General features: G+C 65.1%; 2 protein-coding genes across 3 annotated transcripts; both read right to left on the bottom strand.

Annotated features, from left to right (window-relative positions):
- Positions 1-511: 511 nt before the first annotated feature.
- Positions 512-4,517, bottom strand: PRR35 (proline rich 35). Its single transcript, XM_004596789.2, has 3 exons — positions 4,460-4,517; positions 1,248-2,218; positions 512-1,074 (listed from the first exon to the last, which is right to left on the bottom strand). Exons 2-3 carry the CDS (start codon positions 2,177-2,179, stop codon positions 585-587), a joined length of 1,422 nt encoding a protein of 473 aa, XP_004596846.2. The 5' UTR covers positions 2,180-2,218; positions 4,460-4,517; the 3' UTR covers positions 512-584.
- A 3,695-nt stretch (positions 4,518-8,212) lies between these two features.
- CAPN15 (calpain 15) lies at positions 8,213-16,761 on the bottom strand. Of its 2 annotated transcripts, XM_058680381.1 has the most exons (12): positions 16,278-16,759; positions 11,852-13,235; positions 11,422-11,630; positions 11,154-11,337; positions 10,858-11,081; positions 10,541-10,666; positions 10,312-10,464; positions 10,051-10,212; positions 9,738-9,964; positions 9,467-9,633; positions 9,212-9,390; positions 8,213-9,143 (listed from the first exon to the last, which is right to left on the bottom strand). In XM_058680381.1, the coding sequence occupies exons 1-12, from the start codon at positions 16,457-16,459 to the stop codon at positions 8,966-8,968; spliced, it is 3,375 nt and encodes a 1,124-aa protein (XP_058536364.1). In that variant the 5' UTR covers positions 16,460-16,759; the 3' UTR covers positions 8,213-8,965. The 2 variants fall into 2 exon arrangements, with proteins under 2 accessions (XP_058536364.1, XP_058536365.1); XM_058680382.1 differs by lacking the exon at positions 8,213-9,143 and having other exon boundaries at positions 9,223-9,390; positions 9,467-9,563; positions 16,278-16,761.
- Positions 16,762-18,703: the final 1,942 nt, after the last annotated feature.

Genomic DNA, 18,703 nt, shown 5'->3' with positions numbered 1-18,703 from the left:
GCTGGCCTCAGCCCGGGCAGCCCGGCCGCAGCTGGACGAGCCGGGTACAGGTGGGCACAGTTGGCAGGGGCGTGTGGGGTGTGGCCCAGTCCCCCAAGGGAAGCAGTGTTTAGCTGTGCCCCAGGTGCTCCTCCCCACTGCCTCCCCCCGCCTGTGGGAAGAAGGCCATGCCAGGCTGTGCTGGGAGGGAGGCAGCCGACCATGGAGGCCATTGATGCTTATCGTGGCTGAAGAGCTGGCCAAAGTCCAGTGCAGGCCACCCGGGGCCATCAGCGGAGCTGTGGGCACAGGCGCAGCCTGGACTTGGGGCTCCCTGCCCACCTTCACCTCCCTGTCCTCCCCCAGGCCCCTGGGCCACAGCAAGGAGGTAGTGTCCACAGGCGGGCTGGGGTGGGCAGCAAGTCTCTGCTACCCCAGGTGGTTTCAGGAGGCAGCAACAGAGGAGGCACAGACGGGGCCTGGAGGAGTCTACGCTTTAATGTGCACAACTGTGACCAATAAATAACCCGAGTGTCCCCAGAGTGCCCGCGCATGCAGAAGCTGGGTGGTCCCTAGCCCCGGGGGACAGAGAGGGGGAGGGGTGCTCAGACTTCGGCTCCTGGAGGGCCCAGTGGGGCCGGCGGGCATGCGGCCACCGCCCGTGCGGGGCCCCAGCCGCTGCTGGGCAGGACGCCGTCCTCAGGGGCCTGGGGAGGGAGGCCCAGGGGTGGGACACTGGAGTCAGCCTCGCACTTGGTGGTGCGGCCCAGGAAGGGCTGGGGCGCGGTGGGGCCTGGGGCACGGGGGTGCTCCCGCCTCACAGAGAGGTCGAGAGGCGCATCTGTCGGCCGCACGGCCCACTGCAGTGCTTGGTGGATGCTTAGCAGCTCCCGGCGGATCTCACCCAGCTGCTCCCGCAGGGCTCTTGGCGCCAGCCGTCCCAGGCACTGCTCCACCCTGACGAAGTCGCCCAGGGCCCCAGTCAGCTCATCCCCCAGCGGGGCCAGGACCAGAGACCGTGCAGGCATGGGGGCCTCCAGGATGCTAGGCGCCTTGTCCTCAGGCCAGGGTGTCCGGGAGGGGCCGCAGGGCAGACTGGGTGTGTGAGGGGGAGAGCCCAGTCAGGAGGCCGCACCAACCCTCCCTGTGCCCTGCACCCCCTGCAGGGAGGGGACTAAGCCCTCTTTCCCGGTTCCCATAGTCCCCTGACCAGGCAGTTGTGGCACCATGCCCATCCTCCCCCAGGCCCCGGGGCCCATGATACACACCTGCTCTGGGAAGCCAGCTTGATCAGGCCAGCCGGCTGGCTCCCCAGGTGTGGCCTCCTTTTGGGGTCGCTCTGGGTGGCAGGCTCCAAATTGCCCTCCTGCCCCAGGTCTCTGGGGGTACTCTGTGACCAGGAGCCCCCCAGCGCAGGGACAGGCACTCTCAGCAGGTCTGGGACCTTGGGGAGTGGCTGGGGCTTACCAGCAGCTGGCAACCCCAGGGCATGCTCCAAGAGCAGCGGATAGTACAGGCGGGGAGCCAGGGCTGGACGCTCGGTGGGCTGCGGGGCTGGGAAGGCTGCAGTAGGCGGCAGCAGAGGGCCAGCAGAGGCCAGGAAGGGCAGGTGGGCAGCTGCGGCCAGAGAGGGCCCCAAGTAGGAGAAGAGGCCAGGGCCAAAGGGGTAGTTAACACCCAGCAGGGGGGGGTTCTGGGCCTCGGGTAACTCCCCCGTTGTGGGTGGGGGGTAACAGGGGACACTTCCGCTGGGGCCCAAGCCCCTGGGGGTCCCCCCCATCCCCAGCTTCCATGCCTCTGCAGGCAGCCTGCTCCCAGGGCCCAGAGCTTTCTGAGTGGCCCTTGCCAGATGGGGCAGCGGCCCTGGGGGTCCCCCAGGCTCAGGCTCAGGGTGCTGGGAGACACTGCTGGAGACTGTGAGGTCGGGAGGCGTGTCTGCGGGGCCCTCAGGGTTGGGTGAGGTGGGGTAGCGGTAGCCTTGCTCGGGCGAGTCCAGCAGCAGTGACAGTGAGTCCTTACAGAGGCTGTACTTCATATGGTTGTACAGGTGCGACTTCTCCAGGCAGGTGAAGGGGCACTGGAAGCACTTGTAGTTGTACGGCTTGCCCCAGGGCCGTGGGATGTAGTGTGGCTTCTTGGGCTTCCGCGACCGTGCCCTGGTCCCTGCGCCCACACGGCAGGACCCTGCCTCGCGAGACATGGCGATCAGCTAACAGGTGGGCACAAGCAGCATGGTCACCTGCAGACAGGGCAGGGGCAGGAGGGGTGGTGGACAGCGAGGTCAGCGCTGGCCTGGGCTTGGACCCCCGCCCACTCCTCCTCCAGCTCAGGGCACACAGGAGCACAGCCCTGAGCACCCCCTCCCCGCCCCCTCCCCTCCCCGCCCCGCTACCTGGCAACCCCCTCCCAGGGGCAGCGGACTCAGCCAAATGAAGACATGAGGTGGGGGAGGAGAGCGTCAGAGTGGTTTCCAGCTGTGGGTACGGCCCAAAGAGCCCCCAATACCGCATCCCTGGCTGTTGGGTCCGCCCTCCACTCCTGGTGCACGTCCTGGAGACCATGCCACTGGCTCAAGCCGCTTCCACCGCACCCAGGCATGGGGGACAGGGACAGAGGCCCCCAGCTCCCGGCCCTGACCCAGCCCAGCGCAGCCCTGGCTGGCTGTTTCTCAGACACAGGAATAAACTAAAAATGACTCTTTTCTGGAGTGTAAGCTGAACCCAGTATCCCTGCATTTCACCAGGCGGTCCCCATTGCCGGGCAGCTTCGGGAAGGTTCTGTTGGAAGCCAATTCCCACATAGCTGGCTGAGCCTGGGCTGCCCAAAGCAGCCAAGGGTGACTAGAGTCGACTGCCTGGCTCGGCCCTCCTGAGAGCACTGTCCTTGGAGAGGCCGGTCTCCTGCTGGGAAAGCCGGACAAAAGCCACGGAGCTGAGGCACCAGCCCAGGCGCCAGGCCCACTCCAGCAGGGAGTCAGGCCGGCCGGGCCCTGGGGTCTCAGAGGGGGTCGGTCTCACACAGGGACAGGCCAGGCTGGGGGGCGTGGACGTCACAGCCTGGCCCCGTGGTGCAGCCACCTGCTCAGCCCGCCCGCCTCCATCTGGGTGGCTCCAGGCGGGTCAGCGACCAAGCCGGGCTCAGCCAAGACCCTCTCCTCCCATGCCCCACAAGCCCGCTCAGAAACTGCTCCACACTCCATCTGGGCTGCCACCTGGGCTGTCCCCCACCCCAGTGCCTACGTGGGGTATGCAGCGGGTGGGGGAGGAGCCCAGCATGACAGGGCAGACAAGGCCACCCGTGTGTGGCAGGGACCTGACCCGCTCACACTTGGCACATACATGTGCACACATACCAGATGCCTCCCAAGGACACACACATCACACAGAGGGTCACAGTGGTTCTTGCACACACAGACACCCTCCACTCCCAGGGTTCATGGGTGGCCAGACACAGGGCATCGGCTCCCACCTGCGGGCTGGCAGGAGCCTGAATGGGCACCACCATCAGGAGGATGCCAGGGGGCAGGGGCAAGGCTGAGTCCAGGCAGAGGTGAGGGGTGAATGGTGTACAGGCAGCCCCTCTCCTCTCCCTGCACCCCCCCACCAGGACGCGAGTGACAAATGGGTGCCAGTGCTCGGGCGACAGAGGCAGCTCTGCCGGGCCATCGATCACCCAGCCCTGGGAGCCACACAGCTGTGCTGGCTGGCGCCCCCGCCCACCCACCTCCCAGCTGGGGTTGGGGGCTCCTCCTTCCTGCTCCCCTCAACACCTGCCGGGGGGGTTCCTCCTGAAATCATCTAGGAGGCTGCCAACCCCCCTGGGAACCAGGGGGTGTCCACTGTAAGGAAGGCACCCCTCAGCCTTCCACAGCACGCCCCGACCCATGCACCCCTCCTCCCATCAGATGCCGGCCCACACCCGTGCACACACGCAGCCACACACAAAGGCATAGGCAGGACCACTCCTGTCCCAATCCGTGTCCAGGTGCACACTCCTGGGGCAGCCTGGGCCCCGAGAAGCTGCCCAACATTGGGCCCAGGCACTTCACGGGCTCCCAGGGGACGGAGGACCCTCAGCGCTGCTGCAGCGGACCATGCACCCCTGGGGTTCAGTGCAGAGGTCGGGAGGGACAAGAACCCTCGGCTGAGATCCGACTGCTCCCTAGCCAGCCCCTGCGCGCCCTGAGGGCGGTGCTCCACCGGGACGCCCTCTCCGCAGCCTGAAAACCAAGAAGCAAGGGATTCGGAGCCCTGCAGCCCCTGGAGACCCTGATGCGCCCAAGCTCCGCGAGCCTCCCAAACTTCACCCACCTCGCCAGGAGTCAGCCTGCGGGGCCCGCCACGTCCGCTCCGGGCCGCAAACTTCCCGCCCCCGCCCGCACCACGGCGTCAAGACCCGCGAGACCAGCTTAGGGTCTCCGGGCAGCGCCGCGGACTCCCGCGAGGGACCCAGGGCCTGGCGCCTGCCCGCGGTCACTCACCGCAGCCTCCGCCGCCTGCGTTCCCCGACGCCGCCGCCGCGCACCCACGAAGTTGGCGGCACCATGGCCGCGCGTGCGCCAGGGCGCCAGCTCTGGGGTGCGGCAGATTCCGACCCGGCGGCTCGCGGGGGGCGCGAGGCGGCTCCTCCAGCCCGCCCGGTCCTGCTCACCCGCCCTCCTGCCCGCGGTGCCGCGGCCCTCACCGCCTGGCGCGGACGGCTCAGCGCTGTGCGTTCTGCGCTCGGGGCGCGCGACTCCGGACGAGCGCGGCAGGTGACACTGGTGGTCCCGCGCGGGCGGGAGAGGAGGCGCAGGTGTGTGGCGAGCAGGGGTGCGCCCGCTCCGTCCCCGCCCCAGTCGCCCGCAGGCTGCCGCGGGGGTGCACAGAGGCGGCTAGGTCTCCCGGGTCCCCGCAGCCGTGAGACAGCGTCAGCACTCATCCGTCAGGGCTCGGCCCCTGACAGCCGCCTCTCCACCTAAGCCAGTGCCCCGGGGGCCGAGCCCCAGGACAGGTCTGGGGGTGGGGGCCGCGGCTGCAGGCAGCCTAGAGTGGAGTTGGGGAGTGAGGCCGGAGCCAGGCGGCAGGACCCAACACGGCCGGCGTGGAGCTAGCCTTCTCCGGGCACACCCAGTGTCGCGGCCGCTCCTTTTCTCCAAGCAGGAGGCCAGGTGGACCTGCGACAGCACCTGTCCCCAGCCCTGCCCTGTCCGCTGATGACCAGCCCGCGCTGGGCACCCACTCCCAGCCCTCACAGGCCTCTGAGAGACCACACTTCTGCAAGTGCTGCCTACCGCTCTTCCTCTGCGTCCCTGGCCCCTCACCCCTAGCAGCTGTTTCTGGGAAGGCCTTCAGTGGGGTTCAGGAAGGAGCTGGGAGCCCCAGTGCACCAGGGCGCCCCCTTTTTCCAATGTCCTCCCTCCCAGGCAACACCCAGGTCCTGGAATGCTCTGGGGAAACCAGGGGTCCCCTCACTTCTCAGCTGTACTGGCAGCATTGTGGTCTCTTTAGGAAGCCCCATCCGAGTGGCAGACATGGGTGTGCTGGACAGGGCGAGAGAACACGTTGGCCGGGCCTGCCCAGTGCCCACAGGGAGGTGCCCAGGTCTTCAGCCACCCTGCGTGGGTGCTGTCCAGGCTGCCCAAGGGTGGGGGCGCTGTACACACCCCTGCAGGATTGAGTCCAAGACATCCTCCCCCACCCAAGCAGCCTGTGGGTCCTGCCCACGAATATGGCCCAGGGAGTGATCCCAGCTGGATCCGAGACCCAGCCTCAGGTTTCCTTTCTGTGGAGTGGGTGATGGTGGGTCCCTGGGGCTCCCCTGCCTTTCCAGTGCCCTCAGGGAAAAGTATGCTAGCCTCTCTGGCCATCCTGGCTGAGCAGCTGACCGTGCAAGTCGCCTAGGTCAGGAGACAGCCTGCGCAGCCACAGTGTTGGCAACCCTGTGAGCAGAGGGGCCAGGCGCCGGCCCTCACTGAACCATCCCTGGTCAGAGAATGCAGGACCCAGGGCTCCCTAGAAATCCTGGACTGGGCCCCTGGGACAGTCCTGTGCTTTCCAGCCCTTCCCTGCTTAGCCCACCACCAACCTTTCTATGGGGATAGCACAGGCAACAGGCTGGTCGGAATCCGGGATCATGGGGTGCCAGGCCAGGGCAGTGTCCGCATGGACCCTGGGGGGAGGACAGCCAGCACTGCTCTGGAGGGAACTGACCTGGGGAGGAGGGGACAGCAGGGCTCTATCACTGAGCCCCTTTGGGGTTCTGCACACCGGCAGGGTGGGTGACCAGTGACCCCCCATGGGCAAGCATCTCCGGAGGCTCCCTGGCCACAGGGCATTCTGCGGCTGGGCTAGCATCCTTCTCTGTCCAGCTGCTGCTGGCGCAGGTGGGTGAGGCGCACAGCCAGAGGCTGTTCTGCCCTGTCTGCTCAAGCGGCCCACCTGTCACCTCTGTTAGCAGCAGGGCCATGCTAGGGGCGTGGGTGGCCAGCAGGGCCTGCTGTGGTGCAGAGCCCAAGGCAGGCCTGTCGCTTCCCCTCAATGTTGCAGCCCCCACCGACACAGGTGCAGGGAGTGTGTCCACTCTGACCCACACAGTGTGGTGGGCAGGTGGACAGGAGGTCAGGTTCCGGGTCGGGTTGGCCTGGCAATAGTCCAAGGTGGAGTCTGTAGGCCTCAGTGGCCAGACGCTGGCTAGCTCCCCTGCCTATGGAGGAGGGATGGCACAGGCCAAGAGGCAGCTCTGCAGTGTTGGCTGGGGTGGCTGAGTGGGCAGCCAGGCCCCCATGGGGACATGGAGGATTCTCCTGTGTCTGACCCAGTCTGGGAAGCCTGTGGATGGCTCCCCTGCCCGGCCCCTCCCCACCTGTCGTGCATGGTCTGTCTCCTTGGAGACCTGGTGGGTGCCAGGGTCAGAGTGGGGAGCAGCCAGCTAGGCTGGTGGGATGGAAGCTCAGCTGGCTGGAGCCCCCTGCTCACTGGCGCTGGGCGAGTGGTGCCCGGGGCTGACAGCAACCATATGTTGGGAAGAGGAGTCGTGTGCGAGGCGCTGCGCCCCGGGGCCAGCCTTCCCGGGCCTGTCACAGGCGATTTTCCCCGCCTGAGTGGCAGGCAGCCGGCTGGCAGGTGGGGGCTGGGGGCTTCTGAGCTGCCTGTGTGCGGGGCTGGCCCCACATCCTCATCCCAGGCTTCAGCCTTCCTGGGGTCCCCAGGTGCCCAGCATCTCCCTAGGGGACACCCCTCCTCGTCACAGTCCAGGTCAAGGTTGGGCTGCGGGTGAGCCTTGACTGGCCAGCTGGGGACGGGCGCTGCTGTGTGGACATGGGCAGTAGCCAGGGGTTCACATTTGGGCAGCTGCATGCGCCCTGAGCAGGCATGAGGGCCTGGAGCCACGGCCCTGTCAGCCAGGCGCCCAGAGCTGTGCGGGAGGCAGGGAGGTTGCAGCTAATTTGTACACTAAGTGCTTCTGACAGGGACGCCTCCTAAGTGAGAACACACCACCGTCCGCCCCGAGGAGGCCACTCACGCCCATGGAGGGGCCAGGAGGGGGACTGTAGGGGGGGCCCAGGACCACCTGGGGAGGGCTGGCAAGCAGACAGCCGGCTCATGCATGCGTCATGCAGGCTAGGACCCTGGCTTGGTCCAGTTCCCTACCACCTGCAGGACAGCTGGGGGCCCAGGTGTGGGGCCAGAACAGGTCAGCTTGCCTGGACACCTCCTTCCCACCCACCCCACCCCCGCCAACCCCCATAGCAGCTGTCCTGTTGCCTGCAGCAGTCCAAAGCTACCCTCCTGCCCTGTGGTCCTGCTCTCTGCACTGTCCCAAGGCTGGTGGCTGCTGGGTGGGAACAGAGGATGGTGGCGGGAGTTCTCTGTGCGGAGGGTCCAGCCTGGTGCGCAGCCGCACGGGTGTCTGCGGGCACCGAGGTGAGATGTGTTGTGGCAGTTCCCTGCTGCCCCAGGCCCGCCCAGAGCAAACACTGCTGGTGGCTTTAATTGCTTTCACATTCTATAGGCTGGTTCCTGACAGGTCTCCTCTGCACACAGCCTGACCACACCCCAGTCCCTACTGTCTGAGGGAGCCGGCCTGCGTCTGGTGCCACCTGTGGCTTACAGAGGGGCCTGTTCTGGAAGGAGGCCGGTGGGTCCCGGGAGTGGAGGTGGAGCTTCAGCACCTGCCCCAGAGGGTCCCCCAGCCCTTGGCACCCCTCCTCGGGCTAGTCCCTAGGAGGGACGGCAGCGGCAGAAGGCATGGCTACAAAACAAAATGCTTTTATTTGGTCCATTGGTGCCTGAGTCTAGAAACCACCCATACAGAACCATCTAGAACCACCGAGGACAAGGGATGGCTGATAAAATAGTCTCTGACACAAGAGCTGGCCTTATTTACAGGGTTAAAAATATTCACAGCAAAAGGACGCCAGGGGGACACAGGTGTGAACCCTGCAGAGGGGGACATAGAAGGATGGGGGCTTCCAGGGAGTGGGGAGCAGCTGTGCCCAGGGGTGTCGGCAATGGGGCTCCTTTCGGGCCAGGGCCCAGGCCGAGGATCCACACTGGCTCCAGTGGTGTGCAGCAACCTGCAGGGCCGGCCCACTGCCTACTGCCCGTCATGGCTTGGATCCTGTGCACCCCGGGCATTGCATAGTATCGCGAGGCGCGGCCTGCCTGCCTCCAGGGACCCCCCCCGCCACCTGGAGGGAAGCAGGGAGCTGGGCTCTGGGGGCTCTTCTACTGTGCAGCTCGGGAGGGCAGAGCCCTGGCCTCACTCTGGCCTGGCGAGGGCCCCCATGTCCCAGCTGGGCTCAGAGCCACTGACCCTGTCCCCTGGGGCTGGCAGAGTCCGCCCGGTGCGAGGTATTCTGCTTGCTGGCCAGGAGGCCTGGCCAGGCAGACTGCGGGTGCCTGGGGTGGGTGGGGGCCCACGGGAGTCAGCGCTCCCTGGGCAGGGCCCTGAGTTTCTGATTCAAGCGTCGTCCATTGGGTCTCCCTCGTAAAGTGCGTGTCAGTCACAGCGGCCGGGGCCCGTGCAGGCCAGCCACCTCAGGTGTGAGTGGGGGGCTGTGGGTGCCCTTACAGGCCGTCCAGTCGCCGAGAAAGGGCTGGGCCGCCTTGCGGTGCGCCAGGCGGTGCGTGATGGAGAACCCCGCATTGCCTTCCAGCTGGGACAGGATCACCAGGACCTGCCTGGGGGAGGGGGCCGGTGAGGACCACTGGGTGGGGGTGTGCAGGGGCCATGGGGACGGGGTGCCCACCTGTGCAGGGGCGGCACGCTGTCCTGGGTGCGCAGGCTGCCCCGGGTGGACACCACGTTGAAGCTGTCAGTGCAGTCACACTGTACGTGCAGGTAGGACTTGGGGTGCCGGTTCTCTACCACCACGATGAGTCCCGCCCAGCCATGTGTCAGGTAGTAGCAGGTCATGCCCTCCCGGCCCTGGCACAGGCACAGGGGGTCAGGGCTGGCCAGACTGCTCCCTCCCAGGGACACCCGCTCCCTGGGCCTCACCCACCTCGTGCCGCTCGCCGCGGCTCTCGGTGAGCAGGATGATGGCATCGGCCAGCGTGGTCGGCTGTGCCTCCACGGGCTCCACCATGACCAGCCTCGAGCTGTACACGGCGAGCACATGGCCAGGCGACTCAGGGGGGCCTCGAGGGGTCCCTGCCGAGGGGCTGGAGGCTGTGTGGGGGGGCGGTGAGTGAGGGAGCCGGCCCCGCGGGGTGCCTAGGGAGGAGGCAGGGCCAAGCTCAGTGTGGGCATGGGGCTGGCCGTGGGGCCGTTACCTTGTGCACTGGCCAAGGGGGCACCGGGACTCCAGTGGTTGAAGGCACAGCACACCACCGCATACTCGCCGGGCTCCAGCATCACGTCGCAGTGCACAAACTTCTTGACCGCGCGCTTGCTGTGGGCCAGGAGGCGGCCCAGGCTCAGGCGGCCACCGCTGCCAAAGGCGGCACGGAACACCAGGATGCAGAGGTCCAGCAGGTGGCTGTCCACTGCGTCGGAGCGCCTGCGAACGTGAGACTGGGGCTAGGGCGACCGCAGCAGCCAGGTGGCCCCGCTCCGCCCCATGGCGCCGACCCTGCTGGGTCTCACCTGCTGCCCTCCTGGAAGAGAGCAAATTCCAGCGAGGCACGCTCGAGCACCGTGAGTGCCGTGACTCCCACAGGCCCGCTGGCTGTGCTGGGGAAGCAGCCCTGCACCCGGGCCTCCTGCCAGTCTGAGTGCACCTTACAGATGTCCACCGAGTCAAAGTACCTGCGGAGGATGCTTGTGTGGGACATGGGCCCCTGGCCTCTCCCTTGTCCCATCCCCAGAAGCCCTTGCCGCAGAGTGCCAGCGCAGCGGTCAGGGTACCTGACGAAGTCGCTGTACTCCATCCAGAAGACGCCCTCGCTGCTGCCATGTGGCATGAGCTCAGTGCGCAGGTGCCCCGGCCAGTGCGGCCACTCGTCTGACCAGCTGCCGTTCCAGGAGAAGCGACCCCACGGGTTGCGGAGCCGCAGGAGCCTGCAGCCACAGCACTGAGAACTCAGATGCCCCGCCCCTATCTTGTGGCTACCCCACCTCCCATGCCCAGCCCTACCTGGAACCCTGCACATCCCGCACGTCCAGGACTGAGTAGGCATGCCGGGGACGAAGACCCAGGCTCTCATATGCAGCATCATCCACCTTCATGTTGCCCCCTCCACAGGAGGCACCCATGAGGAACCTGCGGAGCAGAGCAGGGCTGCTGACCACAGGTAGGGCACCCCTGGCCACCCATGGGTGGGCAGAAGCCAGCTTTGAGGGTCAATCCAAGCAGGGCTTCCCCAGTCTGGGGCTTCTGTGGGGTTTCCAGAGATTGGAGGTATACACATGCTGATGGGCACACAGTTCTCAGAGAACACCAGCCCCTCTTACCCAGCCTCCTTAGAACTCAGCATTTTGGCCCAGATGAGGTCAGTGTCTACGGGTTCCTCCCGGGGGTTGGTGGAGCTGACCTGCAGTGCGAGGCTCTCGCAGGGGGCGCCGGTGAGCGTGGCTAGGCCTTCGATGGCGCGCCCTGCCTGCAGCGCGAAATAGGACCCGTGCAGCTTGGCCAAGGCCTTCTCGATCAGGGCCACCCACAGCTGCTTCCGCTGAGCCTGGGGAGGGGAGCCTAGTCAGGCACAGCCCAGCTCACTGCTGCACACTGTACAGCTGCCAACTCTGCCCACCTGCGAGAAGAGCAGGAAGCCGGCCTCGTCGCAGGGCAGCATGTCGTCCACCAGCACGGTGGTCCAGGTGCCATCCTTGCACAGCCGCACCTGGTAGGCACCCTCTGCACACAGGCTGCGCGTCACCATCACCCGCTCCACCAGGTCGGGCCGCTCCGCCAGCACTGCCAGGGCACTCAGGAACCTGGGTGGAGCCGGGTGGCCGCAGGCTGTGAGTGAGCTGACCCCCAGTCCTCAGCCCCTGGCCCTCGGGTGCCCTGAGCCTCACCAGCAGTTGCCTAGCAGGCCCTGCAAGATGTCTGAGGGTCGCAGGGTATGAAAGACGGACCACGAGGTGTCACGGTCCCTGAAGACGGAGCAGTTGATCTCGTGGGGCCGCAGCCATTGCTTCACGCGCTGCTGGACACTGTCCCCCGCCGGGAAGCCCACTGATGCAGGCCCGGGTGGGAAGCTGTCATCCACGAAGTTCACGCTGTTCTGTAGAGGCCACAGTCTGCTCAGGCCTGGGGACAGCAGCACTGACCAGGCCATGGCCTCTGCTGTGGCTGGCCAGGAGCCCCACAGCAGGTGGGCAGAGGCAGCAGGGACCGCTGGTCAGGAAGTGATCACAGTGCTAGTCAGAGCCAGGACCCCATGAGAATGATCGGGGACACAATGGAGCGGCTGTGGGGGCAGATGGCATGGGTGAGTTCACGCACCTCCCGGCAAAAGGCCACGATGTTCTCCCAGAGGGCCTTGGCCTCGCCCTCGTCCGTCTGCCGCCGCTTCTCCACATGCATGCTCTCCCGGCGCCGCAGAGGGGAAGCCGCCCGGTGCTGTGCCTCCACGAGCTGTGGTGTGTGACACACGGCACAGTGCTTGGCCCGCGGCGCATTGAGTAGGGTACAGGCAAGGCAGGCCCACTGGCCAGGGCGTTCAGGTGCCAGGCGGGCAGCCTTGTGGGCTGAGGGGGCCCGCCCGCAGCCTCTGCCCACACAGGGGCCTGGCTTGCCGGCGCCACAGTCGGGGCAGCGTGCCGGGGGCTCGGAGTGCTCCTGGAAGCCATGTAGCTTGGAGCAGCCACAGACTGTGCACCGGGGGGCAGCTGTGGGGTTCCGGAGGGTGCACTTTGCGCACGACCAGGTGGTGAAGTCGGGGCTGGAGGGGCTGGAGGGCGTGTAGCGCACCGAGTCGCCTGTCAGGTCGATGACGTCCCTGCAAGGCTCCCCTTGGGAGGGACCCCCCTCAGGGGCTTCCTCATCGGGCACACTCAGCCGCTTGCCTGACAGCATCTCGGCCAGTCGGCAGCTGCTTGCTCCTGCCCATGCAGGGCCCTGCGAGCCTGCTGGGGTCAACGGCTGAGCGGCCTCAGGCACAGGTGGCTGTAGTTGGGGGGGTACTTCCCGGCGGCTTCGGGGTACAGGATTGTTCTGCAGAGTGGGTGAGAAGGGACTGAAGGGTAAGATCCTGGGGGGCTCCTTGTCAGAGGGTGGAGGGTCCACTTCGGGGAGGGCTGGCTGTGGGGGAGCTGGCACAACGTGGAAGCCGGCAGGGGCCATGATTTCAGGGACCACCAGGGCCTCTGGGGGTATCCTGGGCAGTGAGAGCTTGCGGGGGCCACCACAGACGGAGCAGGAGGTGGCCACAGGAGTATTGAGTAGTGTGCAGCGCTGGCAGGCCCAGCCGCTCCCAGGCTCTGCTGCCCCTTCCTCCTCCTCATGGTCACTGTGTGCCTCCTTTCGGTCCTCCTTGGGTCGCGCTGGGCCCGCCTCCTCGTGGCTGCAGCTCCCGGGCTCTGCCAGCACAGCGGGTGGCCTGGGAAGGACCCCGTTGAGGATGGGCAGCAGAGGGGCTCCAGGTGTGGGCTCCGGAGTGAACCCGCACACCTCGCAAGCCTCTTTGCCCAGGAAGTTCCGGAACGTGCAGCGGGCACAGGGCCATTTCTGCTCCTCCACGCTGAGCCGCAGGATCTGGTCAAGGTCGGGCTTGTGTCGCGGGGCTTCGCAGATGGAGCACTGCCGCTGGCCGGCAGGGTTCAGGAAGGTGCAGCGCACACAGGACCATGCCCCAACCGCGGCCATAGACCCAGGCGAGTGGGTGTGGCTGCAAGAGAAGGCCCCGCTCAGGGCACTGTGCTGTGCAGTGTGCTGCCCAGACCTGGCCGGGGGCTGGACCCTGCATGGGCACAAGTGGAGGCAGCCTGGTGCCTGTGTGGGCAGTGGGAAGGTGCCTCCAGGGCACCAAGCCAGATCTGGCAGTGGGGGTTCCCTGGGGTACAGCGAGTCTCCTGAACTGACTGTAGCTGCTCAGTCTGGCAGAAAATCAATTGTTCTTTAGAACAAGGCACGAACCATGCACTTCTTACACCATCATCCCAGCCAAGCTTTGGTGTAGGAAGAAAGTGAGTTTGCCCCTTGGAGGAGAAGTAAATTAAACACCATGCAATGCAGAGAATCCCCAGACGATGCACCTGCCTCTCAGAGCCCAGCACAGGCTGGTGAAGGACAGCGGGCTTGCCCCATGGCTGAGGCTCCGTTGACACGTCCCCCACGGACATGCAAGCGGACAGAGAGGGGCACCACATGGGGGAGCAGCGCAGGAGGCCAGAGGCCTTCTCTGGGCCTGTCACACCCTCAGAGAGCTGGTGGCCCGTCAGTGGGCCTAGATCAGGAGCAGCACTGAGAGCCCTCTGCCTGGCTCCTGTGCCCTGGTCATCACACACCTATTCCCTAGCAGCAAGAGCAGAAGGGCCCATATCCCCCTGACACAGCAGACAGTGGACAGCAGTCAGGCTACCCCAGTGGACAAGTCCCATGCAGACTGTACCTGTAGCCCAGGCAGGTGGAAATGACACACCACTTTCCCATCACGTGGGCCAGCCTGCAGTCAGAGACCAGGGCTCTGGGACACCTAGGGGCACTGCCTTCTCTTGCTGACACTACAAGCCTCTCCAACAGGCAGGCCAGCACAGAGGGCCTCAGGGTCAGTAACCAGATGGCCAAGAGACCTGGTGGGACCCTAGCCTCCACCCCGCCACAACCACCCGTATATGCTGTAGGGTCGCGGGGAACCAAAGCACCAAGCCTGTGGTTTCAAACCAAGCCTCAGCCATGCTGTGTTTGCATACCACATAGCACCCCACACCTGGCCGTGCTGACAATACACAGGGCATCCCACACCCGGCTGTGCTGACAGCACGCAGGGCACGCCACACACACGGCCGTGCTGACAGTACGCAGGGCACGCCACACACACGGCCGTGCTGACAGTACGCAGGGCACGCCACACCCAGCCGTGCTGACAGAACGCAGGGCACCCCACATACCCGGCCGTGCTGAGAACACATAGGGCATCCCACACCTGGCTGTGCTGACAACACACAGGGCACGCCATACACATACACACCCAGCTGTGCTGACAACACACAGTGTAACTGTCAGAGCTAGGTTAGGGTCTGTGCGTGGATTTCACACTCCACTCCAGCAAGTAGACACAGGGTGATGTCCTCACAGACATGTCCCCCCTTGCCTGGTGTCTCAGTCTTCGCCATTAGCAGCCCGCACTCCTGGTCTGCCTTGAGCTCTTAGGAGATGTGGATCAGCAGCTGTCAGGGCTGCCTGGGACATGATGCTGCTCCTGGGCAGCACATGTGCACATACATGGGTAGGGCAGGCCCTTCACACACAGGCAGGACATGTCCTTCACACACAGGCACACATGGCACACAGAAGGACAGGCCCTTCACACACAGGCACACATGGCACACAGAAGGACAGGCCCTTCACACACAGGCACACATGGCACACAGGACAGGCCCTTCACACACAGGCACACAAGGACACACGGCAGGACAGGCCCTTCACACACAGGCACACAAGGACACACGGCAGGACAGGCCCTTCACACACAGGCACACAAGGACACACGACAGGACAGGCCCTTCACACACAGGCACACAAGGACACACGACAGGACAGGCCCTTCACACACAGGCACACAAGGACACACGACAGGACAGGCCCTTCACACACAGGCACACAAGGACACACAGCAGGACAGGCCCTACCCCTCTGCTGCTACTCTCTGCTCCCCCTCCCTGAAGTCAGAGCCACAGCCAGCACTTGTCCACTTCTTGGAGGCCCCAGCCTGGCCAGGTTGGAGTGGCGGTTAAACACCTTGCGCTCAGAGGTGAGACAGGAAATGGCGTCTTTACTTGCACCTGTGAGCAGCTGCAACTTCTAGAGGAGGTGGCCCATTGAGATCACACTGCCAGTTGCTTAGTGAGGCCACTGTGTGCCCGTGAGCCCCTCAGGACATGGCATGTGACCGAGAGGCCTCGCCGAAGCCCGGGGGAGGCAGAGTGAAGGCAGCAGACCAGGGTACACGGCACAGCCACATCCTAGAAAGTTCTGCCACTCAGCTCTAGACTGGAACCACTGCCCATGTAGGCCTCACGAGAATGCTCACAGTAGCCTGCATCCACGTGGAGCAGCATAAGGCATCTAGCGCATGGGGAGCTTGGGCAGAAGGCCACACGGACAGCTCCACTGCTGTCCAATTTCCAGAAGTTAGCCCATGGGCAGGACGGGGGTGCTGAGTGTCTAGACCAAGCCACTGTGACATGCAGACTGTGGCCATGGCCACCAGAACTTGCTGCCCAGTGACCACAGGAGCGGGGAGGCTCTAATCCTCTCTGCCATCTGCTCCAGTCCAGCTTCCCAGTGGGACCCTCGCCCCCTGTCCTGCCTACAGCACGGCTGCCCACCCCACGCCTGGCCAGGCTGGAGAATGCCATGGGAACAGGGCTGCCACTGCTCATTTGTCTCAGATGCCCCAAGATGCAGGCAAGTGGGGTCCGCACACGGACCCTGCAGACAGGGACAGGCAGTGGGCACACTCAGCCAGGAGCTGCCCCCGCTGCAGCTCTCACAAGACGCTAGCTGCTGTTCGTGCTGGCATGCTGCTGCCAGCCGCCACCCTCTGACCAGTGAGGCCTGTTTGGCCGGAGTGGTGCTCACCTGCAGTTTCTTGGCCTAGTTTGGTGGTAGCAAGCTGCCGGGGTACCCAAAAACAGGCCCCACTTCTTCGCAAGCACAACTCAAACATCCTGCTCCCAAAGACCCCTCTGGTCCCTCACCTTCTTACCTTCGGGCCCGGGGGTGCAGGGGCTGGTGCTGCCGGGTGAGCAGGGCGCCTCCCCAGACAGGTGCCCCAGGACCGCTCCTACACCAGTTGGCCGCTGCCGGGGGCCCTGGATAGGGCGGCCCCCCGGGGAAGCCGTGGTCCGACTCGGTCTCGGTGGCCAAGGAGGAGGCCGAGCTCCCCATGGCCCCCCCGACAGCAGCCACGCTGAGAGCCAGGCCTGGTCCCCTCCAACCAGCAGCGGGTGAAGTGGAGCATGGAGGGAGGAGAGTGCCCACGCCGGAGACAGGCGGCTGGCTGGTCAGTGACACCACAACAAAGATAACAGAGAGAGCAAAGAGAAAACAGCGTGACTCACAAAGGCTCAGAGTCCTGGGACAGGTCCCCAGCACACTGCATGGTCCAGGCTGGGCCCTCCCAGAGGAGGCCCTGCCATGTGGACCCTTCCCACAGCCAGGGCTAAGCTGGCTCCGCAGGGAGATGCCAGGCCAAGGTCCGGGCATCACCCCGGGAGAGACACATGGCTGTGCCTTAGTGAGAGAGTAGGCAGGGGGAATAGAGAAGCACCCAGCAGCATACGTGGGAGCTGGGCTGAGCCACACAGGAGGTGGGCACCGCCAGGCCCTAGGCAGCAGTATGCAAGCCCAGGGAAGCAGGACCAGTCATTGTTTGGGTCTTCCCTCTCAGCACTTGGCTCCTGGCTGCTGGCAGGGTCTCAGGCAAGTGACTGATGCCCATGGGGGCCTGGACTACCTCTCACACGGGGGCAGAGCTGTGGATCGAGGTAGTAGTCAGGCCAGTTCCTTCCCCTAGCTAGTACTCACGGGTCTTTAATATTTGATTATTTTCACTCACTGGGACAGCAGAGGGTCCCAGAGAGCTTCCATCCACGCCCCCAGCAGCCAGGAGGTACATCCAGGTGTCCTAGGACACGGGTCCACGCCCTGTAGCCAGCACTTGCTGTCTCCCAGGGACACGGCATTGAGCTGGCCCAGAGATGCACGTGTCCAGTGCACCCAGTGACCCAGGGCTTCCTCCATAGGGTATGGGTCTCCCTGGAGCTGGTCACACCGTCAGCTGGGCCTGTGGACTTCTGCTGATACACTGCAAGCGGGCCCTCGCAGTTCCACACAAAGTCAGAGACAGCAATGACCTGAGATGGCAACGCCAACATCATGGGCCTTGCCGGGACACGGCGGCTCACAGAGCTACACGCTGTCTAGAGAGGGTGTGGCATTACCAGACAGCCCCCCTCTGGTTGTGGTCTCTGCTCCACATCTGATGGCCAGCCTGTTGTCAGTACAGCAGCAGGCAGCCAGGGCTCACCCAAACAGCTGCCTCTCGGACACAGGTACCAGTCAGAGGCAGGCGAGACTGGGAACCATGTGCAGTGGAGGTGTCTGTGGGGAGAAGCTGGTTACGCTGGCCATGAGAGCAGACTTGTCCCACTCGTGTTTCCTGTGGAGGCTGCATGTCCAGCAGGACCTACCTGCCCCTCAGGGATGCCCGTGCAGGCCTGGAAAGATGGAAACCGGACAATCCCCTCCCCTGGGTAGAAAGAGAAGGACCAAGAAGAAAGGTGGCTTCCAGCCAAAGCACTGGGCTGCTGGTGCCAGGGAAGGTTTTCCAGGGCTCACATCACCTCAACAGCCACGAACCTTCCCCTGCACTCCCTGGAGTAGCAGTGGGACCAGGTACCACGGTCCTCCTGGCCGTTCAGCCCTGAGACTGCTCAGTGAACCATCCTTAGGAGGAGGTCTCCATGGAGGACCTGATGACAACCCTGGGGCTCTGGGGATGCTGTGATAGCAGAGCCCCTGACAGGACACGGTGCCCACGGGGAGCAGCACAGCGCACAGATACCTCTAGAACTGCAGGAAGTGGACTCTGCCCAGAGGCCTGCTTGGGTCCATAGCAAGCCCCACCTGAAACCAACCGTGCTGGTTTTTGCCTGTCCTGGTTTGAGACCGGCTGCCCCAGTTTTACACGAAGTACGGCTTACATTCGGTCTGGGGGAGCACAGAGGCCCAGCAGGAGAACCTTCCCCCTACTCACCTGCTCCCCCCAGATATTCCAGCTCATCTGTTCCTCACAGCCACATCTGCTCTCCACAGCCACCCCAGCTCCCCACAGCCACCCCAGCTCTCCACAGCCAACTCAACTCCCCACAGCCACCCCAGCTCCCCACAGCCACCCCAGCTCTCCACAGCCACCTCAGCTCCCCACAGCCACATCTGCTCCCCACAGCCACCCCAGCTCCCCACAGCCACCTCAGCTCCCCACAGCCACATCAGCTCCCCACAGCCACATCAGCTCCCCTCAGCACACCTCAGCTCCCCACAGCCACCCCAGCTCCCCTCAGCACACCTCAGCTCCCCACAGCCACCCAGCTCCCCACAGCCACCCCAGCTCCCCACAGCCACCTCAGC

The sequence above is a fragment of the Ochotona princeps genome, chromosome 24, assembly GCF_030435755.1.
Source record: "Ochotona princeps isolate mOchPri1 chromosome 24, mOchPri1.hap1, whole genome shotgun sequence".
Classification (NCBI taxonomy): Eukaryota; Metazoa; Chordata; class Mammalia; order Lagomorpha; family Ochotonidae; genus Ochotona; species Ochotona princeps.
Note: the sequence above shows the minus strand (reverse complement) of the source record. Positions and strands in the feature narration are given on the sequence as shown.